This window comes from Lepidochelys kempii, chromosome 8, assembly GCF_965140285.1.
Source record: "Lepidochelys kempii isolate rLepKem1 chromosome 8, rLepKem1.hap1, whole genome shotgun sequence".
Classification (NCBI taxonomy): domain Eukaryota; kingdom Metazoa; phylum Chordata; order Testudines; family Cheloniidae; genus Lepidochelys; species Lepidochelys kempii.
In genome coordinates this window covers 3,438,908-3,463,669 of record NC_136387.1, presented here as the reverse complement: position 1 = coordinate 3,463,669, position 24,762 = coordinate 3,438,908, and the positions used below count along the sequence as shown (strand labels likewise).

General features: G+C 44.6%; 1 protein-coding gene across 1 annotated transcript in view; it reads left to right on the top strand.

Moving 5' to 3' along the window:
• The window catches only part of ITK (IL2 inducible T cell kinase), a 45,541-nt gene that overhangs the window by 14,187 nt on the left and 6,592 nt on the right, over positions 1-24,762 (top strand). Inside the window, exons 2-15 of the mRNA XM_073355224.2 lie at positions 6,345-6,449; positions 9,960-10,041; positions 11,506-11,634; positions 12,366-12,406; positions 13,041-13,192; positions 14,459-14,524; positions 15,548-15,602; positions 17,627-17,706; positions 19,672-19,808; positions 21,006-21,080; positions 21,811-21,982; positions 23,021-23,237; positions 24,355-24,419; positions 24,514-24,632. Coding sequence (XP_073211325.1) covers positions 6,345-6,449; positions 9,960-10,041; positions 11,506-11,634; positions 12,366-12,406; positions 13,041-13,192; positions 14,459-14,524; positions 15,548-15,602; positions 17,627-17,706; positions 19,672-19,808; positions 21,006-21,080; positions 21,811-21,982; positions 23,021-23,237; positions 24,355-24,419; positions 24,514-24,632 — 1,495 coding nt within the window. The remainder of the gene's footprint in view (positions 1-6,344; positions 6,450-9,959; positions 10,042-11,505; positions 11,635-12,365; positions 12,407-13,040; positions 13,193-14,458; positions 14,525-15,547; positions 15,603-17,626; positions 17,707-19,671; positions 19,809-21,005; positions 21,081-21,810; positions 21,983-23,020; positions 23,238-24,354; positions 24,420-24,513; positions 24,633-24,762) is intronic.

The following is a 24,762-nucleotide window of genomic DNA, read 5'->3' as shown; positions in this document are numbered from 1 at the left end:
GGTCTTTTCCCCTCTATCACTGTCCCCACCCAATCTCCAATTTCTGTGGCCCTTTACCTTAACCTGGGTCTTCACAGGGTATCTCACTGGACTACTCCACCCCATTGCCTCTTTTGGGGAGGCTGTCCAGGAGGCCTTCTTCTCCCAGCCCACAGGCATCTTCTAGAGAAAAGGCAACCCAGCCACTTCCATTCTTCGGCAGCAGGTATGGGAATCCCTTCCTCAGGGTTGCTGCTGCTGCTTAGCTTGATCTTTGGCCAGACTCTAAGGATATGTCTACACTGCAATGAAAGACCCTCAGCACGGCCGCAGCTAGCGTGGGTCAGCTGACTTGGGTTCTTGGGACTCAAGCTGCAGGGCTATAAAATTTCAGTGTCAACATTTGGTCTTGGGCTGAAGCCCAGGATCTGAGACACCACGAGGTGGGTGGGTCCCAGAGCCCAGGCTCCAGCCCTAGCCTAAACGTCTACACCAGGGGTCGGCAACCTTTCAGAAGTGGTGTGCCGAGTCTTCATTTATTCACTCTAATTTTCGTGTGCCAGTCATACATTTTAATGTTTTTAGAAGGTCTCTTTCTATAAGTCTATAAAATAGAACTAAACTATTGTTGTATGGAAAGTAAATAAGGTTTTTAAAATGTTTAAGAAGCTTCATTTAAAATTAAATTAAAATGCAGATCTTATCAGTTTAGTGTGATCCTTGCCTTTGCTTTTCCTTGCTGAGTTTTCCAATGTCTGGCATGTATTTGGATACTTTAAGCTGCACACAGGCTTCTGAGTGATCAGTTGTTAACCAGCTCCGAGAGGGACAGAGAACAGATTTCATGTGTGAAAATACCTGTTCAACACAGGTACTGGATCCAAATGCTGAAAGCATTACAAGCGCAATTTTCTTCAAACAGTTAAATTTCACTGGCAGGGACGTCCAGCAGGTCAGAATAGAGGCCCCATGATCTCTCTCGGCAGCTTCACGTGCACTCTGCAGATCTCCAAACTTTGATGCCCACAATTCCGAGCTTTAACTGAATGAGCTGCATTTCGAAATCTTCAACACCCATCCACTGAAATACAGACAAATCCAAGTTGCTTTTCGTTGAACTTTTAATTAGAAAAGAAAGCATTGGGCCAAATTGCTGGAAATCTTGAAATCTGTCAGAAAATTCTGATTTCAGTTCTTGCACGTACATTCTAATCTCAATGTCCAATGCAGCGCGCTGTTCCACGTGGCGTGAGAGTGACTTAATCAGGACTTAAAATCAGGACTTAAAAATATCCCAGTACAGTGGTGCTGGAACAATTTTTAAGGTGGGGGTGCTGAGCTGTGCCCCCTCTCGCCCCTGTCTGCACCCCTCACTGCCCCAGGCTGGGGTGAGTGGGCCACAGCTGGGGGCAGCTGCAGAGCCCCGGGCTGGTGGCCAGGATCCCAGGCCGGCAGTGGGCTGAGTGGGGCCAGCGGACAGAACCCCAGCTGGCAGGGGGCTGGTGGCTGGTACCCCAGGCCAGCAGCGGAGCCCCTGGACCGGTGGCCAGGACCCGGGCAGTGTGAGTGCCACTGAAAATCAGCTCGTGTGCTGCCTTAGGCATGCGTGCCCTGATCTACACTCTTGTTGTTAGCCCTGTAACCTGAACCCCAAGAGCCTGAGTAGCTGACCCGGACTTTCTGAGACTGGGTGCCAGGTTTTTTTTATTGCAGTGTAGACATACCCTAAAGGTCAAGGATTCCTAACAACACTTCAGTATGGGTTTACTTAGCCTCCGTGAGAACTTAAAGGGCCCATCATCCGACAGCACCAAGAAGGTTTTCTGGTTCTATCACCACTTACTTGAGATTGTGTGAGGGATGATCCTCAAAGAGGTGGGCAGAGGGATCCGGTCAGGTGGGCAGAGGGAGCTAATTAGCTGGCCAGCCTCTTTAGCTGACAGACATGCAGAGCTAAAAGCCCCCTGGCCTTTCCTCTCAGAAAGTGACTAGCGGCAAAGGATCCCTGTGGGAGGGCTGATTTTCTGATGGAAGTGGAACCACCAAACCAAGTCAACCTCTGCTGCTGTGGAGGTGAATCCTGCCCCTCCAGCCCAGTACCACAGGGCCCTAGATACAGCATAACTGGTGCATGAGGGAGCAGGCTCTGAGGAGCCTGGGCAAGGGAGCTTCACGCCTTGCATTCATCCCTCTCAGTCCCAAAGTAGGGGGTGCTGGAAGCAGGACAGGAACAGGGGTGGGCTGGTAGCAGGACAGGAACAGTGCCAAGAGGAATATTCTGGCCCCCACCAATGCTGCAAGACCCTATTTTGCCCATTCAGGCTAAGCCCAGCAGGGAGGGTTCACCCCTTTGAGATCTACTGAAAGACTCAGTGACACTTTCCTTCACATAAGCAAATGTTGCACTCTCTACAAAACCCCAAATGGAGCTGAGAGATGCTTGGCTTTGGTTTCATTACAAAACTTTCTCACCACTCTTTCTGGACTCTTGTGTCGCTGAAGTGACACAGGCCCCGGTTCAGCAAAGCACTGAACTTCAAGCACCCGCTTCATGTTCTTGACTCCAGTGGGACTTTGTAGCAGGGAGGCCTCCACCTTAAAGCGCTCCCCACTAGCAAACTGGACAGCTGCCTCAGTTTCCCCTTCATTCCCCCTTAGAAAGGAATAAAGTCTCTCAGTGTCCAACTCAAAGAGCCACCTCTGGGCAGAGTTAATTCATGTACACATTCAGTAAGCCGCAGAACTTTCAGGATAAAACTTGTCTCAAAACCCCAAAGCACAACAGGGACAGTCATGGCAGTTATCTGTGCCCACTCCAGGGAGATCATTTCCAGGCTCCCCACCCGAGAGCCTGTTTCCACTCTGTTCACAGTTTCTTTGCCTTTGTTCTAGGGCTCCACTCTCCAGGCCATCCACCTGCGAGTTACCAATGACTTGCTACCACAGCCACCAAGTCAGGGCTCTTAAAGAGAGCTCGCCACAGTATTCCACTCTCCAGGCACCCTTGCCTGTGAGTCCTGGTTCTATCACCACTTACTTGAGATTGTGTGAGGGATGATCCTCAAAGAGGTGGGCAGAGGGATCCGGTTTCTGCTCCTGGGATCTTGTCTCCAGCATCAGCCCTCTTGTTTCCAGGCTCAGCTTCCCCTGACCAAGTCAGTTCCTCCCCTTTGCCCAGGGGCCTCCTCATGAGCCCTCCTGGAGCTCAGCAGGGTTCCTCAACTGGCCAGTCCGCACCAACAACTTTAAACTCTCTGTACCATCTCTCATCATCGGGAGTGCGCTGTCTCCTGGAGCTCACTCCCCATAGCTCTCACCAGCTGCTCCTGAATGCCTCTTCTTTCCTTCTTAGCTTTCACCGGCCCTTCCTAGCCCTCTCTATGGCCTAGATATCCTCTCTTAAGCCCCATTGGGAGACAGGTGACCGGTCACAGTTGCATTGGACCCAGCTCTCTCTTAAAGGGGCCAGTCACCCTATGACAGACAAACACAGGTTTAAAGTTAAGCACATGCTTAAGTGCTTTGCTGGATTGGGGCCATAGCTTGAAACCCCAAAGAGCGAGCTAGAACTCAACAAACTCCGACTTGCCCTGGCAACAACCACAGAATCCTGTGAAATCAGTGGAGATGGGGGATCTGAGAGTAGCTGGAATAATGCAGATTAGGAGCGTGGTGCATGGAAGCTTTTTGCTGTGCTTGATCCTTTTCAGTGCTGTTAGTCCCTGACTTTCATGAACACCCTTCAGCCAATAATTAAATAAAATCAGTAAAGCTGTACGTGTTCATTTGCAACACCTAGGTATGTGGCAGCAGTGTACTATTGTCCCTGGATAAGTATTGAGTACACATGTTGGAGAGCATGCAATAGACACTGAAGTATTTAGGACAAACCAGCTAAAATAAGTAAAAGGAACTGACGACCAAGAAAGATGCTTCCCATGTATTTAATTATAACATAGGCAGGCTGAGAATAGCAAACAGAAAGCTATGGACATGTTTTACTTCAGTTGGCTGGCTCTTTTTTGGAAGGAAACGCTGAGGTTTTTGGAGACCACTTTAAAGAGGCTTTTTATTTTTCTTTGCAAAATGGCACCGTTGCTTTTGTGAGATTAGTGTGCAATCGGGCATCACAAAGTCAGGGCTGGGTTTAGCTTCCAGCCCCGTTGACCAATCATGCATGGTTTGTGAGCAGTCGTTCCAGTGGTTTATGCTGCTGGAGGGCTGTCATTGTCTTTGCCAGTCAAATCCCGGTCTGTTTGAGGAATCTCCGGACACTTAGTTGTTGAAACAGTTATGTAATTGAAATGCAGATGACAGGTGATGAGGACTATAGGACAGTGACACAGCTTGACACAAAGATTTCAACTCTCCCTATTCCCCTCAGCTAGGAAAGGTATCAAAAATCAATTTGCTGTTCCTTTTAGAAATAAAAGGCAGAGAACATGACCAGAAAACACTGGCTCCCAAAGACTTGTGGTTATGGCCTGAGATGTCAACGTAATAAGGTGAGGGAGGATTTAGTGTCAGCTATGGGCTAAAACAAAATGGAAGGTTTTTACAAGCTATAAGCAATGTCGTGGCTCCTGGGAGGGGGATATGGTTCCAGGGGAAGCACGAATGAAAGAGAGAGCTGCTGCTGTGGAGGGGAGACGGAGGCAGAGGAATAAATAGGGGAGAATGAAAGGAAAGAGGCGGCAGGCGAGAGAAGTGGGGTGAAGTGAGCCCATGTGAAGTTTAGAGTTATTTGTGTCCTGCGTGAGGCTGTCTCTACAATGGAAGGCTTGGCTGGTTTAGTAATGTTGGCAAAGTGCTCCCTTTGGGAATATATCAAAATAGCAACTCTCTGCCCTTTTGCTGGTATAGCTCAGCCCAGCGCCCCCACCCCTGTGAGCGAAACACACTATCGGCAAAAGGGCAGTTTTGTCAGCATAACTGCACCTAGGCTAGAGGCTTTTGCAGGCACAGCTCTGTCAGTCAGGGGCCACAGCTTTTCACACTCCTGACCCACAGAACTAGACCAGCAAAAGCCTGCTAGTGTCACCATAGGCTGAGTTACATTGTAAGCAGCGTTTATATTAGCTCTGCTGGCCGTGACAAACGTCTCAGCAAAGCCAGGGAGAGCGGTACCAGGCTTCTCTTCTCATTCTTCATGACTATGAATACATGGCTGAAATTTACTCCTGAGCAGTGGGGCCAGAGTGGGGCCTTGTGCACCCGATGAACCTCACCCTTTGTGATCAGCTGCATTATCTGCTTCACTGATATTATACACAGTAGGCAGCTGAAAGGTAGCAGTGTAACAAAAGACACAAAATAGTCTCCAAAGCCCATTTGTCAGCACGTTGATCCAAGCTACAGGTTGCTTTAGAAAAGCAAAAGTCCTCTGCACCATGGTGTTCTTGAAGCACTGCAGGCTTTTGTAGTCACAGATCTGTGCTGGAAGACAGCTACAACATTTAATCCCGGCTGAAGAAGAATCAAAACAGGAAACGAGTTTTGCTTCCGGGGAGCAAGTATTTTTGTAGTGAATCCTTCAGAAGAATGCACTCGATAACAGGCATCTGATTAGGTCCTGTCTACTGAACACTGATGTTTTTCTAATCAGTCTCACTTGTGAAGCTGCAGACAACTTGATCATGAATGCTGAGTGGTGATTAGGGGAAAAGAAATGAACAGAGCTGTTGAAATGCAGTTATTTTGCTTTTAGGAGTTTGAGCAAACATTTTCTTGGGGATTCCTTTGTCTTCCCCATTCCAAGCCTATTTATCTATCTAGTGTTTTCTGGTGAACAATAGTACGCTAGAGCTGGTCAGAAAAAGTAGTTTTGTAAGGAAATTTTGAAAAACAAGATTTCTTGTAAAAAAATTGTGTTTGTTTTTGAAACAAAAACTGAAAACCCAAATGGAAAAATGTTTATTTTTGAAAACCAATTTCAGTAAAATATTCCATTTTTGGTAAATATGTTCAGTTTTTGAAAACCAAACCTCTAAAGTTTCTTCCCAGAGCTGAACTGAAATCCAAAATTTTTACTGAAAATGTTTCCAGTTTTGATTTTTCAGTGTAAAATTAGAAAATTTCCAGCACAATTAAAATTTTCTTTAACATATTTTAGGTTGGTCAAAAAGCCATTTTTTTCTGAAAAAATGTTTCAGCGAAAAAAGTTTGACTGGCTCTGTAATGAACTACCTGCTGTGTTCAGCCCTTTGCTTTTTCTATGCACTTTTCAAACAAAAGGTTCTGATCTTACTCCTTTCAAGTAAATGACCAACCTGCCTTGGACTTCACACTCAGCCTTTGCCTAATTACTCAATTAATCTTAATTAGCAAAATCGGAATCCTGAACCAAATATTTTTCTTTCTCTCAGAAAAAAAGAACTTTGAAGGGCTCCATTGAACTGTCCAGGATCAAATGTGTTGAAATTGTGAAAAGTGACATCACAATTCCCTGTAACTATAAATATCCTTTCCAGGTAAGTCTGCCGATATCCATACAATTGCTTTCTTTTGCAGAGTCTTTCACAGAAACGATCTCAACATGTATGTAGAGGTAAACTAACACCATGGCAGTGATATAGAATAGCAAAGGGAGAACTTAAGGGGGAATAAATATGCTTTCAGCTAAGATGCGAAAAGAAATGGAGAATTGAAGACTGAGTCTTCCATTGACCACACCAGCGATTTTCAACCTGTGGTCCGCAGACTCCTGGAGTGCCGCACAGCATGTCTAAGGGGTCTGTGAAAGGTTTTCGTTACCATAGAACAATGGTTTTCAACCTGTGGTCTGCAGACTCATGGGGGTCCATAGAGTTTCTCTAAGAGTTCCAAAGGGGTCTGCACCTCCATCTGAAAATTTTTAGGGGTCCACAAATAAAAAAATGTTGAAAACCACTGGACTACACAAATTCATAGATTTTATGGCAAGAAGGGACCATTAGATCATCTAATCTGACCTCTTGTATAACACAGGCCACAGGATTTAATCCAGTTATTCCTGTATTGAGCCTAATCACTTGTGTTCGACTAAAGCATCTTCCAGAAAAACATCCAATCTTGATTTGAAGACTACAAGTGTTGGGGGTGTGGAAGGGGGAATCCATGTCTCCTGGTGGTTTGTTTCAGTGTTTAATCACCCTCACTAATAGTGAATTACCGCCCCACTGTCAGTGGGTTTTAGATCAGGCCCTTGATGAATAGGAGACATGCAGGAAGGCTGTTCCAGATGGGAGGAGCACTAACGGAGAAGGCTTTTCGGTAACGGTGGTAAGATTGTAGAAGGACCAAGAGGAGACAGTGCTAGGGAAGAGAATGGAGAAAACATATTCTCTAGTCTACAAAGAATAAATGCAAACGTGATATATTTACCTTGCCATCAAACGAGAAATTCCATAGTGTTAGGTGGCCATTACATTTAGAATTCCCATTTGTCTCTGTTACCTGAGTTGCCAACTCTCGCAATTTTATCACAAATCTCACAATATGTGGCCTTTTCTTAAGGCCACAGCTTCTGGAGGCAAGTGAATACAGGAAAATCTCATCTAATTCATTTATTAAGTACATTTCTAGGCCTCACAGTTGCAGAGAAAAGCTTGAAAATGTGACCACCCCCCCGCCCCAGCACAATCCTACAGAAAGAAAAGAAAAAGAACCCAACATTTCTTATTACATAAAAGCTCATGATTTTGGGGCCTGACTCATTATTTTGAACATTTGGGGTTGACAATATTGTATTCCTAATGTAGATTATAGATCAATTTCTAGCACATTAATCTAAACACTAAGACTGCACATTTATCATATGCCTTATTGACTAATAATTGTATAGAGGGCTCTGTTCACAATGGGTGAAATTCCCCTATTTTGAGCTGTGGAGTACACCAGCTCATAGGGGTACAATAAGGGGGAGCAATTAATTTCCAGCACAGGACTGGGGTCGGGAGATCCAGCTGTGCCACAGACTCCCTTTGCGACCGTCAAGAAGTTACACAACTCACGTTTCTAATAGTGGCTTCATTTTATAGGTGCCCAAGCTTAGAGACTGTGGGCTTTATCTTCACAGGGGCTGAGTCCCTGCAGCTCCGACTGAAATCATCGGGAGATGAGTGTACGTCAAACACCCACAAATCAAGGCCCCACTGGAATGCTAAGCCCCTTTCCACGCTGGGCTGAGAACTGTTGAGGGATGGCTGTTATAGGAGTGCTCTACATATGAGCTGTCTTTACTTAGACAGTTATCAGATAAAGTGCCAGGTCCTCAGAAAGATATAATCTTGTTCAGATATTTTCTGGGACCAAGAGAAGTTGGTGCTGTGCACTGCAAATGGCTGCTGGTGTGCGGCCCTTTACCTGACGCGCTTAACAACAGCTAACCAGCTCTGAGCCAGCTGGGAGCTGCCACAGGCTGAGGAAAGGTTTGGCTGGGGATATCCACCAGCTTCCAGTTTCTTTGTGTCACTGGAGCATGGCCAAGGATTAAACCCTTGTTTCCTGGAAACACCAATATTTAAAAAGAAACAAACCCTTCAATATGTTTCTTTCATCTGAATTCTTATAGGTTGCCATATTGCTTAACAAATAAAATAAAGCTGGAGTAGAAAGCTGGGTTCGCTCTGCAGAGAAAACAGGTGAACTCCTTTTGAGATATCTGACAAACTTCACAGGTGATGTGAATGACACATGGAAGTTGCACCTGCTAATTGCAGGTCTGAATTTTGCCCCGGAGACAGTTCTGTATAGTTCTGTAAGAGCACATTAAAAAAAAAGGCAGCTGTATCCTGCTGTAGATCTGCCACCCAACCACCAATGGGTCTATATCTTCGTGTGGCTTGGTACATGAGGCTGCACAGTGCAATACAGCCTGTATCGTACAGAAAGATAGGGGTTTTTTTGCACGCTTCAGAAGTTTGCTGCAGGTTTGAAAAAGCAACTTATACAAGCAACTGTACAAGACAGATCAGCACCATCAATGGAAGAGTAGTTCAGAGGGAGCAGGAGATATGCCTGTTTTTCTGTTTTTTCTTCGAAAGTTATAATTTATCAATATAAAGGGAATAATTCAGGGTTTCCAAGGCTGCACAGCACTTGGGTATGTATGCACGTATGTGCTAAAAAGCATCAGGACAAAGGGATGAGCGGAGGGATTGATTCTTTAAAATAACAGTCATAAACTCTCACCATTCCTCCCATACGACTGGGGATACTGTTTAAGGACCAGCTGACGTCTCACAGAAGTCTCTATTTAGAGGCTATCAGCCTAAATCCTTTGGCTGCTTTGGAAAATGTTACCTTATTTCCTTAAATGTCATGAATGCTCTGCATTCTCTTCTCACATTTTTTCAGAAGTAGGGACAACTTTATGAAAACAGCATCTTTGTTTCCTAGTAGTTCACTTGCTTCTGCAGCTTATTTCCCATCTAAAATCCTAGAGCCAAATTCTGCCTAATTACACTGGAGTAAGTCCTGAGTAGACCCATTGAAATCAATGGAGTTGCTCAGAATATACACTGGCACAGGTGAGAGCAGAATTTGGCTCTAGGATTTCAGGTGAAGACAAACTGCACGAACAGACACACTGCTAAGAAACAAGGATGCTGCTTCCATACAAATGTTAGTAATAGTGGAAGTTGAAAATAGAAAATGTAGGGCCAAATTGTCTGCTGGTGGAAGTGGCTGGAGCTACACTAATTTCACTAGTGTTTCCTCCACAGCAGAGAACTTGACCCCAAAGAATATCTGAGCTGAATTCTTTCCTGGACAATATTCCCTATCAATTTTAAATAACCAAACCAAGGTGCTAGATTCTCTGGGGGTTATGAGCCATTTCTGAGAACACGTTGGCTGTCACATTTGCCTACATAGTCACTGCACTATTGGTATGTAACTCATTGGTCTGTGGTCTGTAAGGTGCTTTGAGTTCCCCTGGATATGAAAGACAGTAGGAGCTGTTTCTAATCACTGGCTTGCTTCTCTGGTCCCCTCTCCAGATTCTTCATGACAACTACCTGCTGTATGTGTTTGCACCCGATCGAGAGAGCCGGCAAAGATGGGTGTTTACTCTGAAAGAAGGTAACCTTAGTCCTGTGCGCAATCTAATCGAATCTCCAAAGTCACCTATTGCAACCCCGCTTTCTCAGTAGCCATAGACTAGAAAAAAATTACAGCTCAGAGGGAGTCAAATGCCTTATATTTGCACATGCAGAATGGCACTCGTGCAGGTGGTTATACAGCACGTTGGCAAATTTTAGGGGCATAGTTTCAGCAGCCCTTGGAAAAGTTGGTCCATGGGGAGGTTTTGGTTGGATTTCACTGGCAACATTAGTTAGTTAATACATTGTCCTAACCTTGATTCTTCTGATGCTGGGGGAGAGAGGGTATTTTACTTGATTAATTTTTTTTTGGTATATATAAAGAGAGTTTTTGGTGTGTAGAAAATCTTTCAACCACAGTTAAGACTCTTTGTTTGGATAACAATCTTCCTAAAGAAGTCGTTATTGGGAGGTTTATTTGTGGATGGCTTTTATTTCCCTCTCCTCTTGGATTATATTTGTTGGGATCACTGTGTTGATTATGCAGTGAAAGTGCAGTGAGCACTGCAAACAGAAAGGACCATAGTGCTTGAGATAAGGGAGGTCTTGTGTAGTAACACGGATTGCACAAGTCCTCCCCTTTACCTTTTCCTGGTTTATAACACTGGCTGTTGTAATGTGAGGGGAGTGTTCCATTTATCGGGGAGACATTTAGCCTTGCTATGAAGTTCATTGTTGCTGCATTTACTCTGCAACCATTTACTTTGCTAAAGGCTGCTATGGTTAGTGCTCCGCTTTAGCACTTCCTTTAGTTAAACATTTCATAACTTCATCTTCACGGAGCAATTTAACAGGCTCGGGTGAATCAGGCCTGCAGATCTTTTTTTAATAGTAAAAGGTTTTTTTACCCAGAGAGCACTAATTTCAAACATGGGAGCTTTAATCCCTCATGAGGACAGTCAGATGGGTATTTAAGCATGTGAATGCTAAATGTTAAATGCCAATTTTGAGCCATACAGCTAACACTGTAACTGAGCCAACAGTAGTAACTGACTGTATCCTATACATGTGGTACAGTTGTGGTCTCTTATAAGCGTCTTTGCTAAATGCTATGTCAGGTTTTCTATTTTTTTTATGAGTGCTTTTTTTTTTGCCTTTGTTGTTGAAAATTTAAAGAGAAACACTTTGCCAAGATTCTAGTCTTCCCTGTGCAATTGCATAATTTCCATTAATGTTAATCAGGGTTTTTTGTATCCACTGATGGGAGAATACACTCCTTACATGAGAAAGTAGAACATTTAAACACATCTGGCTGAAGATACTCACAAAAAGAGGGCTGTCATCAGCGTTCATGCTCTTTGACTGAGGGAAAACAATTTTCCTTGAAATTCAGATGATTTTCACTCACTTCCACTGATCTTTAACAGAGCTCATGTCAGTGCCACAGACCTCAGTTTGTCGTATAAATCCTTTTTAAAACAGAACATTTCCTGACTTCTTTCAGAAACCAGGAACAACAACAATTTGGTGCCGAAGTATCATCCAAATTTTTGGATAGATGGGAGATGGAGATGCTGTGCCCAGACAGAGAAGCTGGCAGCCGGATGTATGGAATATGACCCCACCAAGAACGGTACGGGATTCATTACGGATATTCTCAGTCTTCGATTTGTCTGTGCCAAGCAACAGTAAGATTCATCCCACCTTGTAAAAAGCACTGAAGAACATTGTGCTACATTTCCAGGGAAGAGAAATGGTGCCACCTTCCCAGGATGTACCTTATCCTCGTCTTCCTATCGTCCTTTTTAAATGGTATTCTTTCCTCTGAATTAAAACTGACCCAGTTACCTCACCGGGGTGTTAGGTGCTATCCTTTGAATGAGGTGTAAAACCAACTTGCTGACCACTTGTGATCAGTAAATGACCCAGGACAATTCACACAAGAGAAGGGAGTTTGCTCCTGTGTCATGGCAAAATTATATTTCTATTTTGTTCTACCTCCATTTGCCCTGTGGTTTCAGCTGAGAAAGTTATTCTCCACTTCCTCTTCTGAATTGGCTGTATAGTGCTGCTAGGGGGAAACAAACGTTGCATTCTACTAACAGCTGCTTTCCACTGGTGCCTGGGCAACCCCCATACAACACCTTCAGGTCTAGTTCTTCTCGTTGAAAGATGCTATGCAAGTGTGAGGGTCGTTTTTTGCTTCTTATTCCAACAGCAATAAGGAGCCAAGCCTTGTTATTCTTAAATTATATTCTTCTCTATACCTCACAGCCATTTCGACGCCACTTACATGGCTCCCTGATATTCTTCTCTGGTTTTGTCTAGATTGGTTCCAAATTAATTTACTTCATTTCATTTTAGCCTCCAAGAAGCCTCTTCCTCCCACTCCTGAAGATAACTGGGTGAGTGCAGCGAGGCAGGAGAAGCCTCAGCAGTGCCTTGTCTGATTAACTTGCCCTGGGGAAAATGCCCCATTTAGGGCTCATTGCTTGCAGTGCACTATTCTCTGCAAAGAGATTAGCACGCCCGTGATTCTTCCTGGATTCCACGCTCCTCTTGGATTTTCACCTTTGTCTTTCTCAAACTGTGTATGAGCAGCGCCATGTAAGGAGCTAAGTTTGCTCATTAAGATGCAGTTTGGTTTGACAAATGGGCAGCAGCTTTGCAATATTTTACTTTGTTGCGAGAGAAGCAGGACCTCTGCTGTGCTAAACGCCACCACACTGAAACACTTCAAGCTTATTCCAAGTCAAAGGTGGGCGAGCCCAGCAGCACTGATAACCAGTCCTCATGTTGCTCCTTCACCAGGCAGCTGGGCTTGCTGTTGTTCAAAAGGGCTGGGAATTTCTCAGTGATCCCAGCATCCCCCACCAGGGCCATAGAGACCCAATCATTTTCCATGTAAATTTTCCAGCATCGAGGATATGGGATCCACTATAGAGGGTACATTTCACCTACTTAGCAGTTAGTGGCTACTTGCCCTGTATTTTTGTGGATATAAATTCTGAGCCTGGTTATTGTTTTTCTTTTTTGCAGAGGCTGTTGCTAGACCCCAAGGATGCTTTAGTAATGGCCATATATGACTACAAGGCTCAGAATCCCCAGGAGTTGACCTTACAGCGCGGTGAGGAGTACTACATTATTGACAACTCTGAGGATCATTGGTGGATGGTTCAGGATAAGAATGGGTAGGTACCTTTGTCCTAGCAGCGCCTAAGTCATCTGTAAATCTGCTGTGTGTGTCCATTACAAAACACACTTAATAAAAAATTGTTGAGGGCCAGATTCTGGTACCCTTACTCACCTTGAGTAGCACCGTCCTTGAGGAGGGGTCCCATTGACTTCAGTGGAACAACTAATGGAAAAGGTAGCTTTAGGACTGCTTATGTGTATGGAATCTGGTCTTCTAATTAAAACACATCCGTTTTCATATCAACCCCCAGCTGGCAACACAGCCTTACAGCTTTGGAAAACAAAATTTTGCAAAGCCTGCCGAGAACAAAGCCCAAACAGGAAGCAGAAGCCACTTAGCTCCAGTGTTTTCAGGATAATATTCTCCAGATTGAGCAGAACAGAAACAGCACAGAACAGGTTTTAACTAGCTGAATTAATCATATTAACACTGCAGCTCCCAAGCAGCCTGGTCCCGTAACCCTTGCCGAAAATGAGTAATTCCACCTAAATGAAGGGTCTATGCGTAAGTAAGAACTAGCACATAGCCCTGAGCACAGAGCAATGTGTAACTGCATTGCCCTGGGTGGAGCACAGGGAAAGCACGGTCCCTACAGCTGGATGGGAAACAGGTGTCCTGTCTCATGGAATTTGTGAGATTTTGAAACTTTTTCCCATCCCAAATCAGGATGAAAAGTCAAAATCTCAACAATTTTCATGAACCAAAAAAAAAAAAAAAAAAATCAGACTGGGCCAGTTGAATAGTTTGGTTTTGATGATGTCAAAACATTTCATTTTTTTTACTGTCAGTTAAGTTACATTTTGCAATGAAAAGTCATTCCAACCCCAAACCAGACCTTTTTCTCTTTGGTACAACGTTGACATGGAATGTTTTGAAGCTTCTTTCAAATTGTTTTTAAAATGGGATATTTGGAAAAGCTGTCCCTTTCCTGTAAACAGTTTCTATTACAACGAACGGCGTTTTCCAACAAACCACTGTTTTGTTGGAAGATTTCCCAAGCAGTTCTAACTGTGCCATAGGTACACCCCTTTCATTCACAAATCCTCCTTTTCAGCTGGGGTGGAGGGAATATGCTACATCAGCTCCTTACAAATTATTTTTTGTCTAGATTAATTTTTGGCTAGCATCCATTCAAAACAACAAGCAAATACAGAGCAGGGAGTGAGGTTTCCTACATACTAAAGTTTTCAGAGCTGACAGTACATGTACAAAGAAGCTCCTGGCTTTCTGATATACTGACAACCTAATCTCCTTTTAACAGGCACGAAGGATATGTACCAAGCAGTTACCTGGTGGAAAAATCACCAGACAACCTGCAAATATACGAGTAAGTAGCCTGAACTTGTTTCATGGGTCTTGACAGCTCTAGTGGCATCGACACTAACCTCCTTTGCAAGGTGCTTTGAGATCGAGTGATGAGAAGTACTGAGTAAGAACTAGGTAGCATTAAATATTACAGCTGCTGCTGACTCAGTGAGCCTGAAGTCCCACTGTCTTGCACGTTGCGTAGTCATTATGACACTTCTTTGGGTAACGTTTGACAGCCCCACAGAACAGATGTATATGATCATATTAGTTAGAAGACAGTGGAATCAGGTCCTGTGAGCCTGTCTTGTAACATCACATAAATGAATAGGGAACTGCAGCGTTCTCACCTTAAACTTGATGTTATTCTTGGACAGTCTCATTGTATACTTCTGGTGCAGTGAAGATGTTAGTTCAAGTCAGTAACTCTTTCCTATTACTAATAGAACTAGGGCTGGTTAAAAATGGGAATGTTCTTCCATCGACAAATTTTGCACAAAACCAAATATTTTTGTTTTGGGGGAAGGTTTTCTCTACATTTTAGATTGTTGTCAATGAAAAGATTTGAAACTAAAAAAGGGAGTGGGCAGTGGGGAAGGGGAAAAATCCCACAAAACCCAAAACACACGTTTTTGTTTCGGTTCAAATCAAAAGGAAACTAATTGTTCAAACCGATTCATTGAAAACCATCAGGAAAATATGAATGATGTAAACGTTTTCTTGAAAGTTTTCATAGAATTCAAAGATATTTTTCCATCAAAAATACTTTTCCATGACTGGCCCTTGACTGGCCCTACTTTACAGACTTGATATTAGCCTTTACAAAATGTATTACATCCCTTGAGTTAACTGGCAATCTGAAGACATGAATATTAATTCGTAGCAAATATGGGCAGTCCTGGGGTATATTTTCTTCATTGTTGTGCTGCAAGTTGGTCACTGACTTTTTAAAAATGGCTTTGCTTATGCAAGCTAAACAAGGCAATATATGATGATTGGTCCAAATAGCCTGGAATTCCTGACTGAGTCTTTCTGTTGCTTTCAGATGGTATAATAAGAATATCAGCAGAAACAAAGCAGAAGCACTCCTCAAAGATGAGGTAAAGTGGTGTTACTTTTTGAATGAATTTGGAAAGCAATAAGTTTGTTTCGACTCCAATTTGCTTAAAGATATTGCATATGAGGAAGGAAGTTAGGTGACTCCCAGTGGGTTAAGGAATTCTGTTTTGCCTCCAGAGGCCTGGATTCCTGGTTGCCAATGTTGATGAGTTTGTTGGTCTGGAGTTAGTCCCTACAAAATGTTGGTCTCTCCATATACCCATAATTGAGCTTGCCTGGCAGTCTCCGCTTGACACAGCGCCCTGGACTGGAATTGCAAGGAGTGATCTGCAGGTCAGGATTGAGGTGCCAGGGCAAATCTCTACAGGGGACATTTACATAGCTCCTGCCCGCTCTACAGCCCTACTCCGGAAAAAGGGGTCCTCATGAGTGAACCCCTCCACCTATGCAGATCCCCAGTGGGGTCCATGCAAGTGCCTGCCAAAGTCAGCTGGCAACCTAAATCTAGTGTCAATAAACAGCTCAGGCCGCTCATTCTCATGAGCACAGTTGCCCACTTTTCTGTATTCTAAATATGATTTTTGTTATTCCAAGTTTTCCATGGTTGGTGGGAAGGGAGGTGGCTTTGCTACACCACAATGACTCCACATAGCCCATGCAGAAAGAGGTCAAGTGATATCTCCTCCTAGAAAATGCCCACAGACATATCCAGAATAGCGCCACTGGCATCACAAAGAGAACGTCCCTCTGCATTTCCCAGGGAAACAGTACGGTGTCAAATGAAGAACAATGTTTAATCAGTGCATGCAGTGTAGCTTTAGCTGTATCAGTCCCAGGATAATGTCAGGGTGGGTGAGGTCATATCTTTTATTGGACCAACTTCTGTTGTTGAGAATGACACGCTTTCGAGCCACACAGTGTTCAACCTAAAGAAGAGCTCTGTGTGTGGCTTGAAAGCTTGTCCCTCTCACCAACAGAAGTTAGTCCAATAAAAGATATTACCTCACCCACCTTGTCTCTCTAATATTTAATTATTGACAAAGGTGGAAAAGATCCTGTGGGCTGCCCGAGCTATAAGACAGTTGAATCCTAAGTTCCTCCGGTATTTCTGTGCCTGCTCTCACCCAGAGTGTGGTGTAAGGACAGGGCCAAACATGTATCAAAATAACAAAAAACCTTCCTTACTTCTGCCCAGATTTTGTGTGAGCATCTTCCCTTCCCAAACAGATGCTCCATAATAATGAGGACTGGTCAAACATTTTCCTTCATAACTGTTAGTGAAAGGAAAACTGGGGTTTCAACTAAACAAAAACGTTTTGTGAAAAGTTTCTGCTTTCCACAGAAATTTTTGCTGTTTGATCAAAACTCTGAATGCCCCAAAACTGAAATGTTTTGGCTGAACACCAGAAAATTTCAGTTTCTGATATTTCACCCAAGTAAATTTCAATGAAAAGAGGAAAAAATAGTTTGTCAGAATTTTCTCCATTAAATCAAACCCCATTTTCTGACCAGTTCTAGTAACAGCAGAGCAAAAGAGCAAGGTTTTGTTGCTCTGAAAAAATGGCATTTCGGTGGAAATAAAAACCTGCGTGAGCTGGGTTTGTGTTTTGAAAATTTCCTATAAACTCCTACGGGAGGTGTCCACGCGCTGCTCAGGGAGCTGATTTCTCCTGTCTCTCACACCAGCATGACTGCACTGTGGGTTGTATCTGGGGCATATTTATCTCCATGACTGTTACCTGCTTGAGCTCCTCCAGAACGTGTGGCTCTGCATGTGGGCGACTTTTGGCCAGCATTTCCCATCATGAATGGTGAGAGGGAGGGGCGAGAAGTGTTCAGAGCAACTCATGCCAGATACATGCTCCAAGTCTCAGGGCCTCATTGATCAAAGGGGTTATTATTATTATTAATCAGTTATATCACAGTAGCACCTGGAGTCCCAGTCAAGGGCAGAGCCCCACGGTGCTGGGTGCTGCACGGACATGTAGTAAAGTGACATACCCCCAACCTGTTTCTACTCGCACCGGGCTTCTAACCTCCCTTCTTCCTTCTGCTCTTGGCTCAGGGTAAGGAAGGTGCGTTCATGGTGAGAGATTCGAGGCAGCCTGGCATGTACACGGTCTCCGTTTTCACCAAGGCCTTAAGGTACAGTTCAGCTCAGCAGGTTTCTGCATTGATTAAGTGGCTTCAGCCAGCAACTTATGTGGGAGTCTTTAACATCCAGAGTCACGTCTGCTCCCAAAGGAAGAACTCAGGGAGAACCGTAGCGCTTCTGAAAAAGAGGGATGAACACCTGCCGGGCATAGAGGTGTGGCAAACTGCCCTACACAGAGCAAAATACATTGGTGAAAACACAAGTATGGCTGTGCTCTTGCAAACACGTACGCACATCGCTTTACGCATATGGATAGTCTCATTGATCCCAGGGGTAGTACACATGTGCGAAGCTAGCCCCCTAAGTGTTTACAGGATCATGGCCTACAAGGGGATTATACAGAATACACACAACATGCCACTATCAGAAAAGGTTTTGGTAATGAAGAAGAAAGCCTAGTTTCAAAAAGCAGCAGTAGAGATAATTATGCTAACAGCCCATTCTCTGAGAGCTCATGGCTGTGGTGTTCTGTAGAGTGCCGTGCTCCTTCAGCCTTCTTGAGTTGGTTTCCACATTTCCAGAGAGTTTCAGCTCTCGTAGGGCTTTTAGCTGCTGCATTCTTCCACGCAGGGTATCTTCTTAGTTCCTCTTTGCTACTGGAACCAGGTGGTGGTTCAGCAATCACTCAGTGCTTAAGGGGCTTGCACCTTAGTCTCTGTCCAGGTGCAACTGGCTGTGCCTAAGAAAAAGAGCTCTTTGTCTGGGAAGCTCAGCCCTTAAAGCAGTGTTGCCAAAAAAGGTGATTTTTCACCAGCTGGGCTAGTTTTTGAAGGCCTCCACGACAAAATACCTGGAATCGGCGACAGGCAATTTTTTGGGCTGCAAATTGTTCCCTGTGCTGAAATTTGGGTGATTTTACTGGAGCTTGTAGCCTTGTCCAGGTGACAGTGGTGGTGTGGCGGTGAAGCATAAGAAGCATAAGCATAAGCACATTAGAGGGGTGTGCATGCAGAGCACACCAGCAGCAGCTGCTAGGCTCCCAGAGGCAGGGCTCCATGCTGGAGCCAGCCCCCTGCCACTCACTCTGTCGGGCTCTCCTCTCTCAGACTCTCGGAGGCAGAGCTTCCCATTCGGGCCAGCCCCATGCTTCAGACTGTCCTGTCCCCAAGGGGTGAAGCTCCATGCTGAGGTTCCCCGGTGGCGGTGTGGACATGGCGGTGCTGCACTGTAACTGCCCTGTATGGACCCTAAAATTCCAGCTAAAATTCCAGCTTTGAGGTTGGCAACGTTGTGTCCCCAATACCACAAGGAAGACCTCTCTGTCTGTACAGGTGAGGCCACTGGGGAAGTGAGAGGGTCAATGAGCAAGCAGGTGGTTTTGTTGATTTTTGTAGCTCATCCCTCTTGTTCCTCTTCCAGTATAATGGCTGTCTGCTCCATTGGAAGGCTTAACAATTAACCCACTAATTCAGCAGCTGGAGGTTCCTCCCTTTGTGTGCAGGGGGACATCTTAGTTAGACCCAAAGGCAGAGTTTCTCCACACCCTGTTTGTGAGCTTCAGGTTTCATCTTAGCTTTGCATTTCGCCCTTAAAGGTGAATCTCTTCTTCCTGCCATCAAAGAGCAGGTCTCCATCCTAGGGAGTAACAGAACACACCGTTTACCATTCTAATACATTAAAGCACACCCCTGGGAATCCTGAGTCACAAACATACTTTTCCAAATTGTTGGATTCTGCTATGGATATTTGTAATCTTGACTCCAGGAAGAAGAGAAAGGTGGTTCAAGCAACACATTGCTTATGTCATGCTGTGTAGATGCAAAGCTCTGTTGTCACTTTGTATTCCATGGACCTTTTCCCCCCTGGGTGCTGCCAAATGTTACAGGAATTCAGGGACAGAACAATTAGGAAAATCTTGGCAGTGTAAGGCTGCTCTTGCCTCTTCCCTTCATCTCCCCTGCTCCTGGGGTTTTGTTGCTGCCTGTTATTCTTACAGAATATGTCTTCTTTTTCAGCAACGACAGCACCCCAGTTATCAAGCATTATCACATCAAGGAGACTGATGAGAACCCCAAGCGGTATTACTTGGCAGAAAAGCACGTCTTCGACTCCATCCCCGAACTCATCAACTATCACCAGCACAACGCAGCCGGTGAGTGCTGTTTTCCCATGTGCTGGGTGACTTTGGTTGGGAAGAGTGAAGGCTCTCAGGACTTCTGCTCTTAAGATGAAATTTCTGTCTCACTTCTGGCCGCTGGTTAGCTGGAGGTTAAAGATCCCATGGCACTTTCTGATGACAGTAAAGGGTTAATCTCAACCTAGTTTCTAACATTACCTCTCAACTGCAGCAGGGTTCAGATGTCTAAGGCAGTGTATGATCTACTGTAGATTTCATAGTGGCTGCACTGGCAAACAGTACACAGCCCCTGTACTGCCTGAATCCACCCTTCGACAGAATAAAGCTCACAGAGATGCCTTGTGCATGAGAGATGGCCTCTAAATATCAGGCATCACATGATATTGCAGCAGAAATCAATCATCAGATAATGGAGACTTCTAATTTCCGTAGCTCCTGTTTAGTGACTGGGCAAAAACGAAGGTTCTGGCTGATGTAGATCGGAAACTGCTTCCTTCGAGCAGACAGGAAGTCACCACCCTTGACCCGAACAGAGATTCGGCTGCCACCAAGTGGAATTTAGCAGTCCCTGCAATGCATTGACAACCGCTAATGCCCTCAGAGCAGGACTTCTCAATTCGTGCTTCTCTAAGAATAAAAAGTTATTTCTAGAAAACACTGGGGTTAGAAATAAAAGACCAGGTTGGGTCACCATTTGGGTCATTCAATCTGCTTTTTGCAGAACTACTCATTATATGTACAGTACCTCATTTCTGACCATCACTGTTCCAAATCCCTTCTTGACTAGCTAAAGTGGAGCACTTGAAGCACCTTTTGTGGTTGTCCATTTCATCGTTGCTCTTGCTGTTAAGAATATTTCCCTAACACCTGTCCCAAACTTTGCCAGTGACTTTAGTGAAGGAGACTGTGCAAACTCTTCTGCACTCTGCTCTAGCAAAGCATCGCATACACATTCTCTGATTCAGCAACCCTGACTGAGGACACAATGACAAGTGTCCCCAGTACCTTTTAATCCAGTACAAAATACTAAAACACCTACCTCTGACCTTCCAAAGGTAGCTTTTGCATGGGCTGGTATGCATTGACTTTCATTCATTTCTCTACCAGTTTCCAATGATCAGATGTTGCTATGGCGGTATGTCACCTTTGCACTTTTTGCACCATGTTAGTCAGCTGCAATAACTAGGGCCCATATTTTCCTCCGTGATCCAGGTCTCGTCACTCGTTTGCGGTATGCTGTTTGTTCCTGGAGAGAAAAGGCCCCTATCACTGCAGGACTGAGCTATGGTAAGGAGTTATTCCCCTGCCTATACTTATCTTGCCTTGAGATAGCATGTTCATCCCCCGGAGCGTAGGTAGGCTCTGTGAGCCTGAATCCCCTTATGGAGACATCCCAGCAGTAACTGGCAGTTTCCAAGTCTTTACACTCAGACATTTCCAGGAGAGATGACCAGACTTTGAAAGATCCCAGGGAATTAGTAGGCACACTGTCAATTAAAGGAGCCTCCTGGGAGAAACTGAATAGCTTCCAATCCTGTTTAAGTCAATATTAAATACGGAAGTAAATGCTGAAGCAAGACCATTCATCTTCCCAAGCAACCTGAGATGCTGCCATCTATGAGAGTTGAGGGCCGTGTGATAGGCCCATTGTTGTTGTACATTGTTTCCCACAGTAATATTATCGTTATCGTAATCATTGTAATTCCTAGAGGCTTCAACTGACATTAAGGCCCAGTTTTGCTTGGTGCTGCATATATTCATATGCAGAGATAGTCCCTGCCCTGAAGAATTTACAGTCTAAATAGACAAGACAGACACAGGGTGGGGAAAAGGAATAATTATTATCCCAAGTTTTCAGATGGCAAACTGGAGTACAGGGAGGTTAAGTGATTTGCCCAACATTACACAGGTAGAAGCAGATCACCTGAATCCTAGTTCAGTGCCTTACCTGCAAGTCCATCCTTCCTCATACGTTACTGGTAGATCTTTACTCCTTTTGTTCCCTTACTGTTAACAGGAAAATGGGTCATAAATCCTTGGGAGCTAACATTTGTGCAGGAGATTGGCAGCGGTCAGTTTGGGCTGGTCCATCTTGGCTACTGGCTTGAGCAGACTAAAGTTGCTATAAAGACCATTCGCGAAGGAGCAATGTCAGAAGAGGACTTTATTGAGGAGGCCCAAGTCATGATGTAAGTGGGCTGCTCTATATTCTCAGCCGGTATATTCTGGGCGTGCTCAGTAGGACAGAAAAAATGAACCCATCCATGGTTCAGAGCACCCTATTGAAACATTAAAATAATATCATGCAATCTAAACTGTGCTTAGATGCTGGTTTGTTTATTAGCGAGATGTGTATAAAAGCGTGTGCTGTAGCAGTTACTGCCCAGATGAATTTTTAGTGTGAGAGAATGTGTCTATACTTCTACCAATACCCAAAACATGAAGCTAGATCTCCGTTTCTTCATAACAGGGATGTGGGGTTTGGGACCAGAAATGGCTTTTTGACAAAAACTGCCACAAGAAGAAATTTCATTTAGATTTTTTTGGCTTTTGTTGAAAAAAATTTTTTTTTCAATTTTTGGCAATTCAAATTTTTGTTTTGTGCTTTTTTGACAAAAACCGGAACAAAATCCATTTTATTTGAACGTGTTCATGGAAAAAACACCACCTTTTTTGACCAGTTGTTCCTGGGGGTGTTTTGGGTGCACAGAATTTGTCAGCAAGTCTTGTGCAATACTTTTCTGACCGTAGACCTGTGTACTCATGCTGAATGTGAGAGCGACCATATTGAAAAGACAAATGTATTAGGTAATTGTAAAGTGCATATGTAAAAGGAAGGGCAGGAATATTGAGTGTGGAGGCAGGGACACCTTGATTTGCACCGCTAGACTTCCGTCACATACATTGACTCTTCAATAGCCTGATTCTGATCTCACTTACATCGGTGTAAATCCAGAATAACTCTGTTGAAGTCAATGTTGATACATCAGTGCTGAACTAGTGTGATGTTAGAATCCACCCCTAAATTCCCTCTTTTATTTTCACACTTGTCCATCTCACAGCAAGAGCTACTTATGCTTAGCATAGGAAGGGTTGTAGTGGCACTAACAAGGTTTGTTACTGTACAGTGTTTGGGACGTATATTTATGACAATTTCTGTGAGTGATTGCTGATCCTACGAACCCACTTCACTCTCCTCTCCCCCACGTTCCTTTTGTTCCTGGCAGGAAGCTGTCTCATCCCAAGTTAGTCCAGCTGTATGGCGTGTGCATGGAACAGGCCCCCATATGTCTGGTGTTTGAGTTCATGGAGCATGGCTGTTTGTCGGATTACCTCAGAAACCAGAGGGGCAGCTTTTCCAAGGAAACCCTCTTGGGGATGTGCCAAGACGTGTGCGAAGGGATGGCTTATCTGGAGCAGGATTCTGTCATTCACAGAGACCTGGTATGTCCCCCGTAAACTGTCTTGTTCTCCGAGCCAGCCAGGATTGGTTAATTTCTTGGGATTCTTGCCTCATGTCAGCTGCCTCAGCCTCACAGTGTATCTGTTGGAGGAGGATCTGCGGTCTCCCCTCATCGCAGAGCAGTCTGGATTAGCCTAGACAAGGCATTTCCCCCCCACTTGTTCCTTGCATCGGCCCAGTGGCTTTTGGCTGAGCTTGAGGGCGTGCTGAGCCCAGAGGAGGCTATGAAATAGCAGGGAATGAGGGAAGAAGAATTAGTGGAAGAAGCTTCCTCTGGGGCCCTGTCTACTCTCCTTCACTGGAGGCCTAGAGCTGCATTTGGGGGAGGAGGCAGGGTGCAAAGTCCCACCCTCTCCTGTGCTGTCTCTTCCCCTCACTGCAGACTCCAGCTCCCGCGGTTTGCTGGTGCTGGCGACTCTGAGATGAACAAAGTGTTCATTTCTCAGATCAGTGAAGAAGTCAAAGCTCTATTGTCTTCCAGGGTGCGCTGTTACTAACCCCCCCTTCTCTGGAATAGTCCTTTTCATTAACCAGTGGTCCCGAGGCCAACCAGGGATTTCTGCTATGTATGATTCCATTGCTTGATTCAAATGTGGCAGCGGCTGTTTCCTGTTACATCAGGCCACATCAGTCGCGTTTTAAAAGCTATTTTTGAGAAATGTATTCGTTGCTGGAGAAAAGGGACTGGATTACTCAGCTTAGATTGCTCCTGATTCCCAGGGACGGGGGAGTAGTTATCGATTGTTTGGCTAACCCCAGCTTAGACAGCGTGTGGGTCAGTGGGTAGTTGCCTGAATTTTTAATGGATGGAGAAATACAAGAGCTGAGCAAACTACAGGTCAGACTTCCCCATGTAGGACTTTCTTAACAGGGAAGCACTGAGGATAAACTGAACTGGAAATTATAGCATTTAAATTGTCTGACCCCATCTCACTATGTGATGTCACTTTTACTCTCCACCTTGCTCAGCTAGACATTTCTATGGGGCAATTAAGCAGTTCTTTAAATACCGTCTGTCTATAAGAGGTCAAAGGAATGAAGCACAGCCGATAAACCTTAAGTACTAAACATCTTCTTGTATTTTTCCCTTTCTTGCAGGCAGCTCGGAATTGTTTGGTAGGAGAATCCCAAGTCGTCAAAGTGTCGGATTTTGGAATGTCGAGGTAATGTGGCATGTGTGCGGCCTACGCAGTGTGACCCCTGAGCTTTGACAACAGAGCGTGTCACTGAACATGCTCTGCTCTTTGTCTGTCCCAGGTATGTCCTTGATGATCAGTACACGAGCTCCACAGGCACCAAGTTCCCGGTCAAATGGTCTGCCCCAGAGGTTTTCTCCTACTCCAACTACAGCACCAAGTCTGATGTCTGGTCATTCGGTAAGAACCCTCTATCAGAACAGGGGGACTCAGTAACTTGCAAATCAGATAATCAGCAGGAGCTTGATCCTGAAGGGAAGACCTTATTCCGGCAGAACAATTGCTGGGTTGCATGGGTCTTTTGTCTGAA